Source organism: Eretmochelys imbricata, chromosome 1 (assembly GCF_965152235.1).
Source record: "Eretmochelys imbricata isolate rEreImb1 chromosome 1, rEreImb1.hap1, whole genome shotgun sequence".
NCBI lineage: Eukaryota > Metazoa > Chordata > Testudines > Cheloniidae > Eretmochelys > Eretmochelys imbricata.
The window spans coordinates 157,630,314-157,647,681 of record NC_135572.1 but is presented as its reverse complement, the minus strand read 5'-3'; the positions used below and the strand labels follow the sequence as shown (position 1 = coordinate 157,647,681).

Genomic DNA, 17,368 nt, shown 5'->3' with positions numbered 1-17,368 from the left:
TCTCATAATGATCTCTGTGTTACTCCACTACTCCTGAGACTCAAATTAATCTTTCACTTTTCCATCCCCTTCTCTCATTCTGTCACCATCTTAACATGTAACTTCTCTATTTAGCCTACAGGCTAAGGGCAGTCTGTGCTTTAGTTTTTCAGTCTCTGCAGCATTGAGACGGCAAGCACTAGAGATGTGCTCATACAGGGGCAGGCTGGCACTGTGAGCCTGTATAGCTAGCACTTATCTGCTGGAGATGCAAGTTGGTGCAGCAGGTGCTTGAACTGAGAGCTGACAACCATGTGATCCGTACACTACCTACTGATCTAATTTTTAGGTTTTTGAATACCTCTTGTGGGTAAGTGACTATTACATACCACCAGACAACCCATATTTAGTAATAAAGGCAGTGCAATGCGATTTGGAGATTTCAGAGGGCTAGGTGGCTGCAGATGCAGTTTCATATAAAATTGGATCCAAGTCTGAAGAACCCGAGTGGGAGAAGGCTGGAGGAGATTAGTGTGCACAGTGTTTTTGGCTTCATGGATGAGGAAGCAATCTACTAAACTGTGGAAGAAGAAAGATGGAATATAAATGAAGATACAATTTACTACTTGAACTATTCTTTGTATCTCATACTGTGTACATTTCTGGTGGCCAGTGTTATAGGAGGGACAGTTAACTTCCTAATTCTCTTCCTGTAGTGAAGGAGAACAGCAAGAGGGAAAATTGTGCTGTTAGATTCCTTCATGCTGAGTGTAGCACCCAGCACCTATCCTCTTTTCCGAAGAACAGGATTTAAATTTCTAGAACTGACAGTATCAAGTAACTTAGATACCACTTGGTGGTATTTTCCTTGAAAATATATTAATTAGAGGTGGAATGTTTATAAAAAAAAGAAAATGAGCACGCTGCTGTAGGATGATGGCTTCATATTCGATCCCTTACTCCTGTTCAATAACATAACAGGACAAGGGATTTAAATGAAGGGATTAGAGAAACCTTTCTCACTTGTGTATGATGAAGGCCATGTCTACACTAAGCATAGCTGTACTACTGTAGTGCCATAATGTAGGTACTCCCTATGGCACTGGAAGGCTTTTTTTCCATCGTTGTAGGGAATCCATCTCTCTGAGCTGTGGTCACTAGGTTGATGGAAACATTCTTCTGTCTGCTGAGTTGCGTCTACACTGGGGCTTAGGTCAGCCCAGTTACGTTAGTCAGGGGAAGCAACATACCTGTGCCGATCAAAAATTTAAGTGTAGACCAGCCTAACAATGGCACTGAGGGAACAATAAAGGGGAAAGAAAATGCCCCCCTCCATATGGGATGTATATGCACTCTGCTTCGTTTGCAGGTTTTTAAACTGAGCATAGCACTTGCTTCATACTAAATTTGCAGCAGTCTCTCTTAGCCATACTCCAAACTGAACCTCTTTAAATGTATTCATTCTAAAGTTTTATAGCAGGTCAGAAAATGTTTTCTACATTCTTTGGATCCCCTCTCCTATGACTCCTAGGTTTACATTACATGAAATCTCCCATGACATTAGCGCATAATGTGCACTAATGCTTTTGTCCAGTTACAAGCTGGAAAAAGTGGCGAGAAAACACTCAGATGGTGAGGCTTTAAGGTTATAATTTTGGGGCAGGTGCAGTACCACTAACTTACAACTGAAAAATTTTGAATTTGAGTATTCGCTGTGAGACAAAAACCAAATGCTTCAGGCTGCATAGGGTTTGTGTATTATGGGTTAATTCCACATCAGATGTGATGTGATATGGTGCACACAACACAAATCTGTACATTATGCTTAAGAAAATTAGGAGGATTTTTTTAAAAAAAATCTGCTCTACCCTGTGAAAAATTCAAAATACTAGATGTCTTAAAGGTCAGCATTTTCCTTCTGTTAGCATGATGCTGTTCGGGTGTTCAAATGCCCTCCATGCTTTTAACAGGATAAATAGCTGTATCATTTCAGTTGTTTGGTCAATGGACTATAACTGTGCTAGTTTGATTAAAACTAAAGTTCATTTCAAGCACCCAAAAAATTCTAATTCTGCTGTGAGAGCAGCCTATGTCATTAACAAAGATTTGTAGCACTTTCAATGCTGTGCAGTAAGAAGTGACAAAAAGGGGAGGAGGGGGAACCACTCCCAAACTTCAAATCTTGTTTATCAGCAGTGACTAACACGTTGTCCTTCACCAGGGATAGAACTAATGCATCTTCTAGAAGCACACCTACAGGTGTACCATTTTATTATTTTTTTTTTTTACAATGGTGCTATCCTATCATAGCTAGGTGTCCACACAATGTGGAAGAAAGTGTGAAAACATTATAGGCTTATATTGATTTGAAGGTTATTCGTTGCACAGTTTGGGGTTTTATGAATGCTAGCCAAAAAGTCACTCTGCTGTTTGTGACTACCTGGTAAAATCCATAATATCGTAGATGAGCATATTCATTATATTTTAATGTATGTAGCCCTCAGTTCACGTGTGTGTGTGTATGTATGTCTGTGTATATATATATATGAAATATAAATCCTCACCAGAGTAGGTTGCTATGCTAGGTACTTAGGGTAACAGAGTATTTGAATTGACAGCACTTCCATTTGTTCTTGAATCAAATGGACAACATTCCTGCTTCCCCTCCTCACCCCCCCTGCCATTATTAGGTGGGGTCCTTTGGGATAAACATTTTTACCAGACACTTACGAAAATTGAATTCGGAGTGCTTGGGCAATTTCATGATTTTTTTTCCCCTCTTAATTCTTTTTATTCACCTAGTTGTACAGATAAAAGCGTACCAGTTAGAAATGGGCTGAGATGTATTTGTCCCTCATTTGTCAGAAGTTCAGTGGAAAAAACAAAGGATTTTCTTGAGAAATGTAAAAATAATTGCTAGATTGAAAATCCACTCTTCAGTTTCATTTTTTATTTTTCAAAGGCCAAAGAACCTGGGACATATACTCTCAGGCAGCTGTGCATGTCAGTGGGTAAAGTGCACTTTGTCCTTCCTCACATTTACCCAGTTGTGCAATATGATGTGTACTCTCAGGAGCCCCAGCTAAAAGTGGAGCCATTGACTGGTAAGTAAACTTGTAACACTAAGAATGTGTTGCTTGTCCATGTTACTTTCTCATACATGACATGTTTGTTACTTCTCATTTCATCTAAACGAGTTACTTTGCTCTGTCTTTTGCAGCTTCCTTTTAAAACTGCTTCTATTGAGAACATATGAGTCTTTAGGCTTTAGTGAGTCTGAACGCTATCAATCCCACTTGTCAAGTGACATGACAACTAGTATTTGATTGCGAATTTCAGAATCTGGCTTAGTTGGAGTGCATATATGTGTCTGTATCCTTTTGAAGGATCAAGTGGGGTTTGATCTTGCATCACTGGACACGTTGATGGGGAGAATAGATAGTGATTTGACTGCACCATTGTGAATTTCTTACTAGTTTTGTGACACTGTATTGGCTTTGGTAATTTAGCAAAATCCCTTTACCTTGCACTCTCACCTACCAAAGAGGCTCTGCTCTAACTCCCTTTAAAATGAATAGGAGTCTTTCCTTTGAATTCAGTGGAAGGAGAATCGCTAATCTAAGAGCTTTCTATGGGACCCATCACCATGCTTAAGAATGTTCCTGGTAAACTAGATTTTACTGGTGAGGTCCTCTAGGCTTCCTGAAGTCTTCTACTGTTCCCCCCTTCCTTAGTAGAAAAGACTGTGCTTGGGCTGTATCTCTAGAACACACATTTTCCCCCTTCTTCATACATCTTCACATATTCTGTATCATACTGGTTAATATGGGAAAGCTGTCTCAGAGTCCTAAAGGTGGTCAGACTTTGAATTAGTCGACTGCCTCTGGAAGCTTGTTCCACAGCTGCACCTCATTGATTGAGAATGCTTTGACTTCAGGTGAAAGGCAACAGTGAAAATTTCCCAAAATTGAATGGCTGAAACTCTCCCTATTTCTTGGACAATTTCTTAGAAAACTACTCCATAATTGAGCACCAAAAAGTAAAATGTTCAAGTTGATGTTAACATGCACTTGTGTGAAAAATGAGCTATGAATGTTTATTTGTATACTCCTAGCAAACATTAGCAGCTAATTGTAACCATTTAATAACTAGAATGCTGGCATACACTGGCACTGTTTGCTTTCTTTTTCTTCAGACAGCCTTTTGGCTGGTATTCCTCAGAGGGTGAAGTTCACAGTGACTACTGGCCATTATACCATGAAGAGTGGAGATACTCTGCAGCTCAGTAATGCTGATGCCATGCCTTTCCTCTACCATCCAGAGAGCAAAGCATTGATCTATTCCAATACCAGGGGTAAGCAGCATAGCCAAAATCAATTATCTGCCATCAGTCTGTGAAAATGCAGAAATCGTATAAGCATAATGTAAATATTGTATAGCAGCAGAGTGGTCTATAAGATGTTAGAACGTTTGACACCATTGTTGTCAGTAACCATGAATTGGGAACTGGTAACTCAGCATTTCAGAGCACAAAAACTTCTGTAAGTCCTGGCCTTTTTCTACAACTGTTTTGGAAACTGTACATGTGACCAGTTAGATTTAGTGACTTTAGGTATAGGTCTTATCTCAATAACAAAGAATAGATATATTCTGGGAAAGATTAATTTACTGTCTGTGTGCCCTTCACTAGGAAATTAACTTGTCTCATAAGCAACTTTTAAATCAGTATAGTATATTTGCAAGTGGCACCACGCAACAGAGGAAACCTTAGCAACACTTTCACCTATTGCAAGGAAGGAGATCCTGGGAACACCTTACAGGACCTGTAATGAAGTCCAGTTAGAGTTCTCTGTACCACCCTGTCTAGCTTTGAATTCGCATATTTTGTATAAACAGACAGTTGACTACTTAAGCCTCCTGCACACATGAATCCGTGGTTGAGTTCTCATTGCATTTGATTGCCTCAAGAAAAGTATGAACTTTCAGTCAACCAGATTAGTCCTGGAAATACTGCTTTTTATGGGTCAAGGTCCGTGTAGGGAGGAAGGAATGGTTGAGGATTAGAGTGAATTAGACTACTTTTGTGTTACCATTGTGAGACATTACCTGTACAGAGGCTTTGTACCATAGTAAAAGGTAGATTGTGTCAAACCAACCTGATGTCCTTCTTTGAGAAGCTAACCTTTTTTAGAGAAAGGGAACGCAGTAGATCTAATTTACCTTGATTTCAGTAAGGCATTTGATACGGTTCCACATGGAGAATTATTAGCTAAATTGGAAAAGATGGTGCTGTCTGTAGGAGCCAGCTGAGGTTACTCCATCAGGGTGAACTGCAAACAGAATGGGGCAAACAAACCCCAAACGCTGGTGGATATTCCAATACTTAGATTTACCAAGCCAGCATAAAACAGCTTCTATAGTACCTCACTGGTTACTCAGAAGTCCAAATAATGCATTTCCCTTAAAGTACCCAACCTCAGGCCTCCATCCAGACACACATGTCGAACATATGATGATGAATTCTGAAAATCTTATTTCATCATATAAAATAAAAGGTTCTCCTGACCCCAAAGGACCAAGCCCCAGACCCAGGTCAAATAATAACTTAGATCTTACTCCAAATACACGCTATAGTCAATTCTTATTAACTAAACTAAAATTTATTAAAAAAGAAGTGTTGATTAAAAGATCAAAATACATACAGACTTGAATTCAATTCTTGAGGTTCAGATACATAGCAGAGATGAGCTTGTAGTTGCCAAAAGTCCTGTTAGAAATAGTCCATAGGTTATAGTCCAATGTCCATATTCAGGGTGACCCCAGTCAGTGACTGGGGATCTCAATCCTTATGGCTTTAGGTTCCCCCTCTTGAAACCTAAAGCAGATCTGAGATGAAGGATTGTGTCCCAAAGTTTTTACAAATTTCCAGCAGCCTTTTGGCCTGAGAAAACAATAGGCTTGACTTTCCTTCTTCCAAACATCATGGCAATTAGCACAGGATAATTTATCCATTAAACAGTTCAGACACAGGTTATCACAACCTTCAAAGAGACATAGACAATAATACTATTTCAGTCAAGTATCTTCCTAAATACTAATACTCCTTTTTTGATCTTTGAATTAAAGCTATAGCAATAGACTTACATCACAAGACCTGAACAAAAGTCTACTCTTCTATCTCTAACAATGCAGGCTTGCATTTCAAAGCTCTGTTCATTTACATATCTTCCTAACCAGTCTCTAAAGTTCAGCCATGGATCAGGTCAGTTTGTGAGTTAAACTCTTTCTGGCCCTGTCACCTTTCAATGAGATATTGTATTATACTCATAATCTCACAGATGGAGATCAATATGAAAATTGAAAGGTGGATAAGGAACTGGATAAAGGGGAGACTACAGTGGGTCACACTGAAAGGTGAACTGTCAGACTAGAAGGAGGTTACGAGTGGAGTTCCTCAGGGATCGGTTTTGGGACCAATCTCATTTAAGCTTTTTATTATTGACCTTGGCACAAAAAGTGGGAATGTGCTAATAAAGTTTGTGGATGACACAAAGCTGGGAGGTATTGCCAATACAGAGAAGAACCAGGATATCATACAGGAAGCTCTGGATGACCTTGTAAACTGGAGTAATAGTAATAAGATGAAATTTAACAGTGAAAAGTGCAAGGTCATGCATTTAGGGATTAATAACAAGAATTTTTGTTATAAACTGGGGACGCATCACTTGGCAGTAACAGAGGAGGAGAAGGACCTCGGAGTATTGGTTGATCACAGAATGACTATGAGCCACCAATGTGATATGGCTATCAAAAAAGCTAATGCGGTTTTGGGATGCATCAGGTGAGGTAATTCCAGTAGAGATAAGGAGGTGTTAGTACTGTTATACAAGACACTGGTGAGACCTCATCTGGAATATTGTGTGCAGTTCTGGTGTCCCATGTTTAAGAAGGATGAATTCAAACTGGAACAGGTACAGAGAAGGGCTACTAGGATGATCTGAGGAATGGAAAACCTGTCTTATGAAAGGAGACTCAAAGAGCTTGGCTTGTTTAGCCTAACCAAAAGAAGGCTGAGAGGAGATATGATTGCTATCTATAAATATATCAGAAGCATAAATACCACAGAGGGAGAAGAATTATTTAAGCTCAGTACCAATGTGGACACAAGAACAAATGGCTATAAACTGGCCATCAGGAAGTTTAGACTAGAAATTAGACGAAGGTTTCTAACCATCAGACGAGTGAAGTTCTGGAACAGCCTTCCAAGGGAAGCAGTGGGGAGGCAAATGACATATCTGGCTTCAAGACAAGGCTTGATAAGTTTATGGAGGAGATGATATGATGGGATAGCCTAATTTTGGCAATTAATTGATCTTCGACTATTAGCGGTAGATATGCCTAATGACCTGTGATGAGATGTTAGATGGGGTGGGATCTGAATTACTGCAGAGAATTCTTTCCTGAGTGTCTGGCTGGTGGGTCTTGCCCACATGCTCAGGGTTTAGCTGATTGCCATATTTGGGGTTGGGAAGGAATTTTCCCCCAGGGCAGATTGGCAGAGGCCCTGGTGGTTTTTTGCCATCCTCTGCAGAGTGGGGCACGAGTCACTTGCTGGAGGATTCTCTTCACCTTGAAGTCTTTAAACCACAAGCTGAGGACTTCAATAGCTCAGACATAAGTTAGGGGTTTGTTACAGGAGTTGGTGGGTGAGATTCCGTGACCTGCGTTGCGCAGGAGGTCAGACTAGACAATCATAATGGTCCCTTCTGACCTTAAAGTCTATGATTCTATGAAAATTATGTAATAATTAAGAAGCTAGGATATGTTTTTTTATAAAGCAATGGTTAGTGCGCAGGAAAGTGAAGAATTATTTGCCTCTCTAGCCAATGTTTCATTTAATCATATCGCAGCTTCTCCCAAAGCTCTGCTAGTGCATCTCAATCCTATCCTTCAGTTTATATGTAAAAGCAAGAAGCAAAGACTCAATAGTTGAATAAGGAGAGATTAAAGATAGGATAAATTCTTTTTGCGAATACAGACTAACACGGCTGTTACTCTGAAACCAGGATAAATGTAGGCATCCTATGTGAAAATTTTTAAGATATGTCACGAATGCTGGTTAAATCTTCATTATACATAGTCTTGTGTTATCAGTAATGAAGCTTGTGTAAAATGAAAGGAATGAAGTAATAGGATATGAGGAGTCACGGGGACTAGTGGTAAAAAAGGATTGGGTAATGGAGCAGGTGAGGACTGAAGGAACATTGATAAGATTCAGACTAGTCATTAAATTGCTCTGTCAAGAATTTTCTTAAATATTGGAATGGACTACCAAGGAAGGTAGCCAGTAGCCCTTCAAGAAGAATTAGGGAAACACTGGAAATTAATGGAAATAATGAAGGGTAAGGTTCTTCATGATGTGGGGTCTTTGACTTGATCTACACTTGAAAGTTATGTTGGCAAAGCTGCATTGGTCAGGGATGTGAAAAAACCCACATGCCTGACCAACATAGCTCTGCTGACAAACACCAGGTATTGACACAGCCATGTTGATGGAAGAATGATTCTGTTGATGTAGCTAACATCATTCGGGAAAGTGGTGTTCCTACATAGACAGAAAAGCTAGTTCTGTAAGTGAAGGCTCTATGCCAGCCTAAGCTTCATAATGTATTTGTAGCCAGAGACTTCATTAAGGAAGCCAGTGTGGAGTTCTTGGAGTTCTACAATGAGTTGTATGGCTGCAGTCCTCACCGACAGGGAGGTGTGAGTTATAGACACTATAGGTACCAAGCCTTTTAGGGCTCCTTCTGGATCAAAGAAGACATTTCTAGCCTTTCAGGATATGATCTCATGACTTGATAGCTAGAGATGAAAAATGGAGGTTGTGGAGGGGAGGAATATTTCTAAAATTACTTCATATTCTACACAATTGTAGAAAAAGTCTCAGAATCATCGTTACTGATCCAGTCTTCTGAAAAGATCACAAGCATCACCCTGCCAGTGGCTCCTGCATATCATGTGATTGAATTTGACCTAGAAGTTATCTATTTGCCATCAACCCCAACAGCTTCAGTGGAAAGTGAAAATCTGGTAAATAAAGAACTGCACAGGAAAAGCAAAGAGAAGCAGAAAACGGACAACTGCATGGCTACAGTTGACCAAAAAGTAAGATGACAAAAAAAGTTAATTTTTTGACCACAAGTGTTTAAATTGACCAAAATATGAGTGAGAATAACCTACTTGCACAGAACACCTTCTAGCTTAAAGGATATGAAAGCACGTCAGACTGTATGAAATAGATGCAAATGTATGTGTACAGAATTTTTAAGGTACGTACAAAAATACACAGAACTTTATAGGTGGATGAGTCTCCCTTCACCAAATACTAGCCTTCTCTGAGGTTTGACATTCTGTGCCAACAACCCAAGTTGGAATTCGGCCAACAGACCATAGTTAACACCCCTACTTCTGTTTTAAGTGCCTGGGATCTTTAATGACTCCAATGATCAAAGCCTCTCTTCTGATCCATCAGAAAGATGTAATTTCTGTATGCAGAGTATTCCTGCACCATTCTGGTACACTGCTTCAGTATTAAGAGAAAAGAATGTTCTGATTAAACCAGTAACAACACTTCCTTATACAGCTGGGACTTAATTTGAGCGCTCTGTCCCATGTTACTGATTTTATTGCCCTATGTTTATAACTAAAATGGTCTGCACAATGTACTGGCACTCTTACTTCTCACATGCTTAACTATTGTTAAAAGAAACTGCGGATTGGTTGGTTTTGGAAACTAATGGTGGGGGGGGCGTTTGGTGTTCATAAAGATTATGAACATATGCATATATGAAAAGTTATTTCACTTAGTGTGTATACACATTAAGGGAAAATCTGCATTCAGTTCAGGAGGAACTTTTTTGAAGCTCTGTGCTGAAGTTCAGAATGCAGATTAATCATCCCTTACATTATGTTATGAAGTTAATAGGTTTGTTCCATTAGTAATTTATTATGAGACTGACAAAATCTATGTGGTTATTGCAGTAAGATGCCCCTGGTGGCAGCATTGTTCTCCCTTAATATTTGCCAGCCATTAAAGAAAGTGCTCTGAAGAGGCAGATCCCTTGGATAAGTCAGCTTAGGAGTTGACGTCAGGGAGACACCAAGCTGTAAGCGTGCGTGTGCACGAAAAATCCTCTTCCCACCTTAACAAGCTTAGTTGTTTGATAAATCAATTTTCCCCCCCTGTTGGATGCATTAGGTTTGACTGGTCAAGACAAAGTTTCTGGGAAATGTTTAAGTATTTGGAATTGGAAAATAAAGCCATTATGCATGAATAAGAATTCTATTTCTTTCTTTTCTCCAGGTAACCATTGATTGTCCCTGGTCAATTTACTCCACCATTATTGCATTAACATTCAGTGTACCTTTTAATGCCAAGCATTCCTTACTGTCAGCTGGCAAACGGTAATGTAGTCTTTAAATATTTATAATCTCTTTCCTCTTAGAAAATGTTTGTAGAAGTTGATGTTCTGTATGTAAACTTTCAACATAAGTTTTTATTTTTTGTAAGTGGGTGGTGAGTTTTGCCACTTATGAAATGCTCATTTTTGGATTCACCCATTCTCCCTTTCACACTCCATCAGCAGAACAACAAATACATTATTGGTGGTATATTTTAATCATATAGTCATAGGCTAATTTTCTCCATCTTTTGGTCTCCATGTTAGAACTCAGTAAAGGCAAAACTACTTATAAAAAATAACTGTACCATAGACCTACTTCTACAGACTCAGATTAGCAATTAAGCAGAGAGGAAAAGAAATAATATGCCTGTCATTTTTACTGTTCTTGCCTGAGAGTCACAATTAGAGAAACTCTGTAGCGAGGATGAAATGTTTTTAATAAAGTTTTCTATGAGCTTGCAGTGAAACTGATATCAATATACAACGTATATTATTGTATGTTCAATGCTTAATTTTCAGGAAATATATACAGGTTTGTGTACAGAATTTGTCAGAACTCTGTTTCCAGCTTTCAGACAATAACCTAAAAAAATTTGGTAACTGCATAGATCTACAGCTGGTACCTCTGAAGCCAGAATCCCAACAGGTAAGATTCTCCTTGGTGGCTCGTTACCTTTTAGATGTACGGAATAAGATGAGTGTACCAAGGCACAAAATTGAAAAAATTGACACTTATATTGCTGAAATGCTTAGAATCTGGGTGAATGGCTTTCGTAAGAGATAATATAACAAGACTGACGCACCCAAATGCAAATATTCAGGTCTTTGCAATCGCTGAAAAACAGATCAGGGTGACCTTCTACTAAAGGGTATTTTGGGAGCTAGGTCACTCACTGCAATAGACTTTCATATCTGCAGACTCAAGATGAACTCCTAATGCGGGTCACAAATTATTAGTTTTTTCTTTGAATGATGTCTCTAAGGGTGCTCCACTCTAGGTACGGCAACAGCCCCTGCACCTGGGATCGGAGATCTTCATTAGCAGTGCCTATTGAACTGCACACACAGACCTTCCCATCTCATGCCATGAGCTGCGTGTATATATAGCACTTTGCACTCCAACCACCCCTGACTTCTTTCTTAGACCTTTGGTCTGGGATGGAATCTGCAGAGATGCCTGCCTATCCTTTGAGCTATTAAATAGTGCCTTACCTGTTAGTTTTAGTGTAGTAGTTCTTTCCTTCCTTGCCAGCTCCCTTAAAAAAATTAATTCCTTCCTCTTATCCTCCCTGTTAGTTTGTAGCTTAGGACTTAGTTTTTCTGCTCCCTGCTTTTCTCGACGGGGAAGTTTTCTCCCTCACCCTTAGGCCCGGATCTCCCTGGTTTAAGAGATGAGTTTCCTGTGGGACACCTTTCCAGTAATCACGGTCATCCACAGAGCAGCCACTGCCTGGGAGAGGGACATGTCCCACAGAAGTCTATCCATTGCCACAGCCTGACTGCCAGGGCCAGAAAAAACTGGGACATTTGGCTGCAACTTCTCATGGCGAGGTCATTGCATCCAGCATCAGACCCTGGCCTGGACACTTCCCCAGCTAGGTCGTCCACCGACCCTCATTCTCCACGTCCTAAGAGAAAATCTTCCCTTTCTCATGCTGATGGGAAGGAATGGGCTTCCTCATCACCCTCTGAAACACTGCCACCTCTATGCCCTGCAAGGTTAGTAGCCTCAACATCTTCGGGGATGAGACATAGCTCCAGGGCCATCAGAGTACCTCCAGTACCACAGCTAAACAGAGGTCTAAAGACCCTAAATGGGCAGACCTTCAGACATTAGCACTGTCTCTTAGCACCGGAGACTGCAACATGAGACCATCAATAACAGTGCCAACTGCCGGACCAGATCAACTTCGGGCATCATGTCCTCAATGAAGCCATCTGCATTGGTGATGTCCATTTTGGCACCGGCCAAGCTCTTGGCACCTACACCTTCGGCTTTGAGCAAACCCATGGCACCAAGCAAGAACTCTACTCCGTCTGCTGGCTGCTCAAGAGAATGCACCTCTCCCTCAGCGCCAAGACGTTAAACACAGCAACCAGCAGGAGGCGGCATTACACACCCTTGGATGTCAGATGAGCATTAGCCTTTGACCTGGACAGAACTAAACCTTACAGATAATTGCAACATTTATTCCTATGAACAGCCAAAAGAATGAAAGGTGCAGACATGTCTAAGCAACGCCTTTTCAACTAGATCTTGCAGTGTACACACCTGTCCTACCAACTATACAATTGACAACTTCCTCCTGGAACTCAAGCACATTCCACCCTCTCTCTCCCCCTCAATTGCCTTTCTCAGTGTGCCGATTGCTGACATTTGCAAAGCAGCCACATGGGCATCCTCTATTACGTATGACTCAGCATGTGATACTGTACTAGGACACTGTCGTATCATCCAGATCGATTGCCACTCCAAAGCCCCAGCCTTCCAACTAGGGGCACTACTTTATAGTCACCTACAGTGGAGGCACCCATAGGGACATCACTCGAAGAAGTGTGCAGTAACTGAAGTTCTTCAAGATGAGTGTCCCTTTGAGTGCTCTACTACCCATCCTCCTCCCCTCTGCTTCAGAGCTGAAAGATAAATTCTGGGGTAGAGAAGGAACTAGGTGGCGGTTGGACAGCACAGCGCTATATATACATGCTGCTCATGGTGTGAGATAGGGAGGTGCACATGTGCAGTCCAGTGGGCACTGCTAATGATCCCTGATCCCAGGTGCATGGGGTACTGCCGCACCTACTGTGGAGCACCTGAAGAACCACAGTTACTGCACAGGGTGAATAACCTTCTTGTTGGTCTCCAAATCCCTTCTTGTTTCTCTTGCAAAAAGCTACCACATCGTTTGGTGGTTTTGGCATTCTGTGGTCAAGAATGGCCAAAAAGTGGAGTAGCTCGGAGCTGCAAACTAGGATTGAGATACGATGACAAAACAGTGGTCTGTAATAGGCATCAGCCTGCTTTTTACCTGGTTTTAAGAGACTCTTTTTTGTGTGTATTTTCCTGAGCAGCAAACTTAATAAATAAATAAACTTTTTTATATTTACTCTTCCCAAAAAAAAAAAGTGTCATGCCTGAAATACTGATTCTGGCAATGAAACTTTTCCCTTCTCATTGTAACAATCTGGGCCAGTACATGTCTGGGGATTTTAGATTGTGAGAACTGTAAAATGGTTATAATTTCATGGATTGATGCATGTATAAATATAATAAAAGGTCTGGTAGTAGTGTATATAACAAGACTGTGTGTTCATTAGACTAGCAGTATAGAAAGCTCCTGATATTAAGACATGAGTTCATACTATGGATGAATAATTTTCTTTCAGCACATATACAGTAAGCAGTCAGTATTCTTTGTATGGGAATTGAAGTGGACAAAAGAACTTCCCCCCTCTTTGCAGTGCCAGTTTTCGGTTAGTTTCTCTCCAGATACCTCTGAAGAGCAGTCATTCTCCTTGAAGCCGTACACTTATGAATTCCAAGTGGAAAATTATTTTGTAAGTATTTTTATCTACATATTGTGTACCTTAGACTTAACGGGGGGGAAGGAAGAATCTGTTTGGGTGATGGGAAGTCCAGGGATAGGTCTCTGTTAACTATAATTTATTTGATTGCACATGTCCATTCCACTTCAGGTGTTTGCATGCCCAGTGCACTGGAGCTGGAGAATTTTTACCCACACTGGTAGGAGCATGCAACCTCCACATGCTACTAGCTGATGGCATAAAGGGCAGAGCTGCTCCTACCATTCCGTCAGTTCCTTCTCACTACCTGTGGTCAAAAGAAAAGGAGTACTTGTGGCACCTTAGACTATTTAGTCTCTAAGGTGCCACAAGTACTCCTTTTCTTTTTGCGAATACAGACTAACACGGCTGTTACTCTGATACCTGTGGTCAGTAGCCAGTGTGTCTCTCATCTCACAACTTTTCCTTTTCTCACAAAAAACTTTTCTAAACTTTTTGTAAATAGTTTGTATAGTTAATGGTACTTGTTTTTTTCCTTTTTTATTGCTATTTTGAACTTTTGCTTTGCCTCAGAAGCAGGGTATGCCTAAGTCCCTGGGATTTAAGCACTGCTCTGGCTAATAAATCTGACTAGTGTGGGGCGGTATGGCTAAATTTTTATGTACAAACTTACTTTCACTTGGCCTAGTCAGGATCAGGCAAGGATTACTGAATCTGGTAGCCAGAACCTCACTTCAGGTGGCCTTGGCAGATGCAGATTCTGTGACAAGAGTGATGGCATTTACAGTCACAGTGCATCACTTTTCTTAGCTACAGTCATCTGGGATACTAACAGAAGTCCAGTAGATGACTGAGGATCTTCCTTTTGAGGGCTGTAACTTGTCTTCTGGGAAGATGTACAAAATGCTGTGTTCCCTAAAAGACAATAGGGCTCTACCCTTTTAGGTTTCTGGTGACTTGTATCCCAGAGGAAGCAGTTTCAGACTCCGCACAGACATCTTTTTCTACCCAACAAGGCAGCATGAGCAAATGAACACACCATAGGCTCCAAAGAAGGAGACGACCTCCTTTTGCTTCAACTTCATTGAGACAACCTGTGACATCTAAATAGTCTTATTTGACTCCAAAGGCAAGGCCAAAGTACCACCTTGTCAGTGTCTTAATATCTCCTGTCCTCCCTTTTGCAGACTTTCAAACTTCCTAGGTGCTTGGATGTTTGTTACAACCAATAACTGGTTGCTAAGCACCATAGAAGTGAGATATGTCTGCAGTTTCTCTGTCCTCCCAGTCCTCCTCCCTCATCTCTCTTCAGGGACCAATCGCACAAGACTTGTCATTCAAAAAATAAAATATTATTTACAGCCAGCGGCCATAGAAGAAGACCCTCAACATCAGGGCAAGAGATTCTCTTCCCAATGCTTTGTTATCCCAAAATCCAAGGGAGGCCACAGACCTAATCTAGTTTTGTGGAACCTAAACAAATACATAATGAAGGTTTTGCATGGTTACTAGCCTGTATTATCCTGTACCTAGATCCCAACAATTGTTGTGTTGCCCATAATTTAGGTTGTTTATACGAATGTTTGCATGTCAGCAGAATCTGCATAATTAGTCTGCAGCAGGCTAGTGCCCACATCCCAGTTTACTGCAAACTATCCTTTGTGTAGACAAGCCCTTAAAGGACACTTACTTTCATGTGGCCATTCACCAGAGCCACAAGAGGTTTTTAAGGGTTTGTTGTGATAAGTTCATTATCAATTCTGTCATCCCCTTCAGTCTGTCTTCAGCCTCTCAAGTCTTCACAACATATAGGGAAGTGGTGGTGACACATCTCAGACGGGCAGGTGGCCAAGTGTTTCCATACCTGGATGATTGGCTAGTTCAGGAAAGATCCAGGCAAACAGGTAGAGGTTAGCATCAAAAAGATCCAGTCCTCCTTTAATTGCTTAGGCCTCTTGATCAAAGAGGGCAAGTTAGTATTGCTCTCCGTGTAGAGGATCGAGTTTATAGGAGCAGGTCTCTACTCCGTCGTCCAGTCACCAAGCCAGAGTTCAGGCAATACTGAACCTGTGCAAGGACCTCAAGGTCCATCCTTGTACAACAGTAAGGAATTGATGGGGCTTCTAGGGCATGTGGCAGCTGGCAGGTACTTGGCTCAGCATGCCATACTTCCACTCGGAAGCATGTGGGGGTGTTTGAAGTCTGTATACCATCCATCTCATCCCCTGCTGGACATATTGACTCAGATACCTGCAAATGTCTCTTGTCATTGCTAGATTGGTGGATGGACCCTGCCAATGTATGCAAAGGGGTCTCTTTCCCCCTGACTCCGCCCTCTAGGACTCTGGTCATGGATGCCTTATCCCTCACTTGGGGGACCTCCAGACCCGGAGGGGCTTTGGTCAGATCAGGAATTCTCTTGACACATAAATGTTTGAGAGATGAAAGCAATTCACCTGGTGTGTTGTTTTCCTTCTACAAATCAAAGGATACACTGTGCAAGCTCATGGAAAATGCTGCTGCTAGGTTCTACTTGAACAGGCAATGGGTGCCAAGTCAGATTGCCTTTGCAAGAGGCTGTAGATATCTGGGATCTTTGTATAAGAAATGTTGTCATACTCAATGCTTAACACTTCCAAGGTGTTCAGAACCATGTGGCAGATCATCTCAACAGAACAGTTAACAGGAATTACAGATGGTCCATCAAAACACACATTGCAAAATCCATTTTTCAAGCTTGGGAAAAGTCAGAGAAAGATCTGTTCACTATGTAACTGAAGAGGAAGTGTTACCTGTTACATTCTAGAGCAGGTGACAGTCCAGGCTCCATCTCAAGCTATGTCTACAGTACAAAGTAGGTGTGTGATTTCCCCTGCTTGCGTACACAGTCATGCTAACTCTCTTAAGCTAGCTTGACTATAAATAGCAGTGAAAATGCAGCTAAGTCTTGCCTCCATTGCCACTACCTGTGCTACCATGGCCACATCGCTGTTTAACCCCTCACTAGCTTGATGACAGTTAGCATTGCTATGTGTACCTGAGCAGAGGACTCTCACCCCTAGCTCGTTGTGTAGCTGTAGCCCTCTGCCTTTTTTGTTGTGTAAGGACATGCTGCTGTTTACATGTCTTCCCTATTCCTCTGATTCCAAAGGTGATGATCAAGCTCAGACAGGATCACACTACTCTAATCCTGATGGTTTCAGCCTGGCCTTGACAACATTGGTTCTCAACCTACTGAGTCTTTACAGTCGGGATCCCATGACTCTCCCTCAAGACATGAATATTTTACAGGACCACAGCCAGATGCTGCTTCCCAGTCTTCACGGCCTTCATATGACCGGTTGATGCTCCATGGCTAATGCTTGAGGAAACTGCATGTTCCCTAGAGGTTCAGAATATTCTCT

At 41.2% G+C, this 17,368-nt stretch overlaps 1 protein-coding gene across 3 annotated transcripts in view; it reads left to right on the top strand.

Moving 5' to 3' along the window:
• The window catches only part of TRAPPC10 (trafficking protein particle complex subunit 10), a 96,492-nt gene that overhangs the window by 62,364 nt on the left and 16,760 nt on the right, over nt 1-17,368 (top strand). For 2 of the 3 annotated variants that reach the window (XM_077817770.1, XM_077817789.1), the window contains exons 15-20: nt 2,942-3,083; nt 4,175-4,333; nt 8,915-9,144; nt 10,343-10,443; nt 10,962-11,088; nt 13,827-13,997. In XM_077817770.1, coding sequence (XP_077673896.1) covers nt 2,942-3,083; nt 4,175-4,333; nt 8,915-9,144; nt 10,343-10,443; nt 10,962-11,088; nt 13,827-13,997 — 930 coding nt within the window. The remainder of the gene's footprint in view (nt 1-2,941; nt 3,084-4,174; nt 4,334-8,914; nt 9,145-10,342; nt 10,444-10,961; nt 11,089-13,826; nt 13,998-17,368) is intronic. The other variant, XM_077817780.1, reaches the window with a different exon arrangement.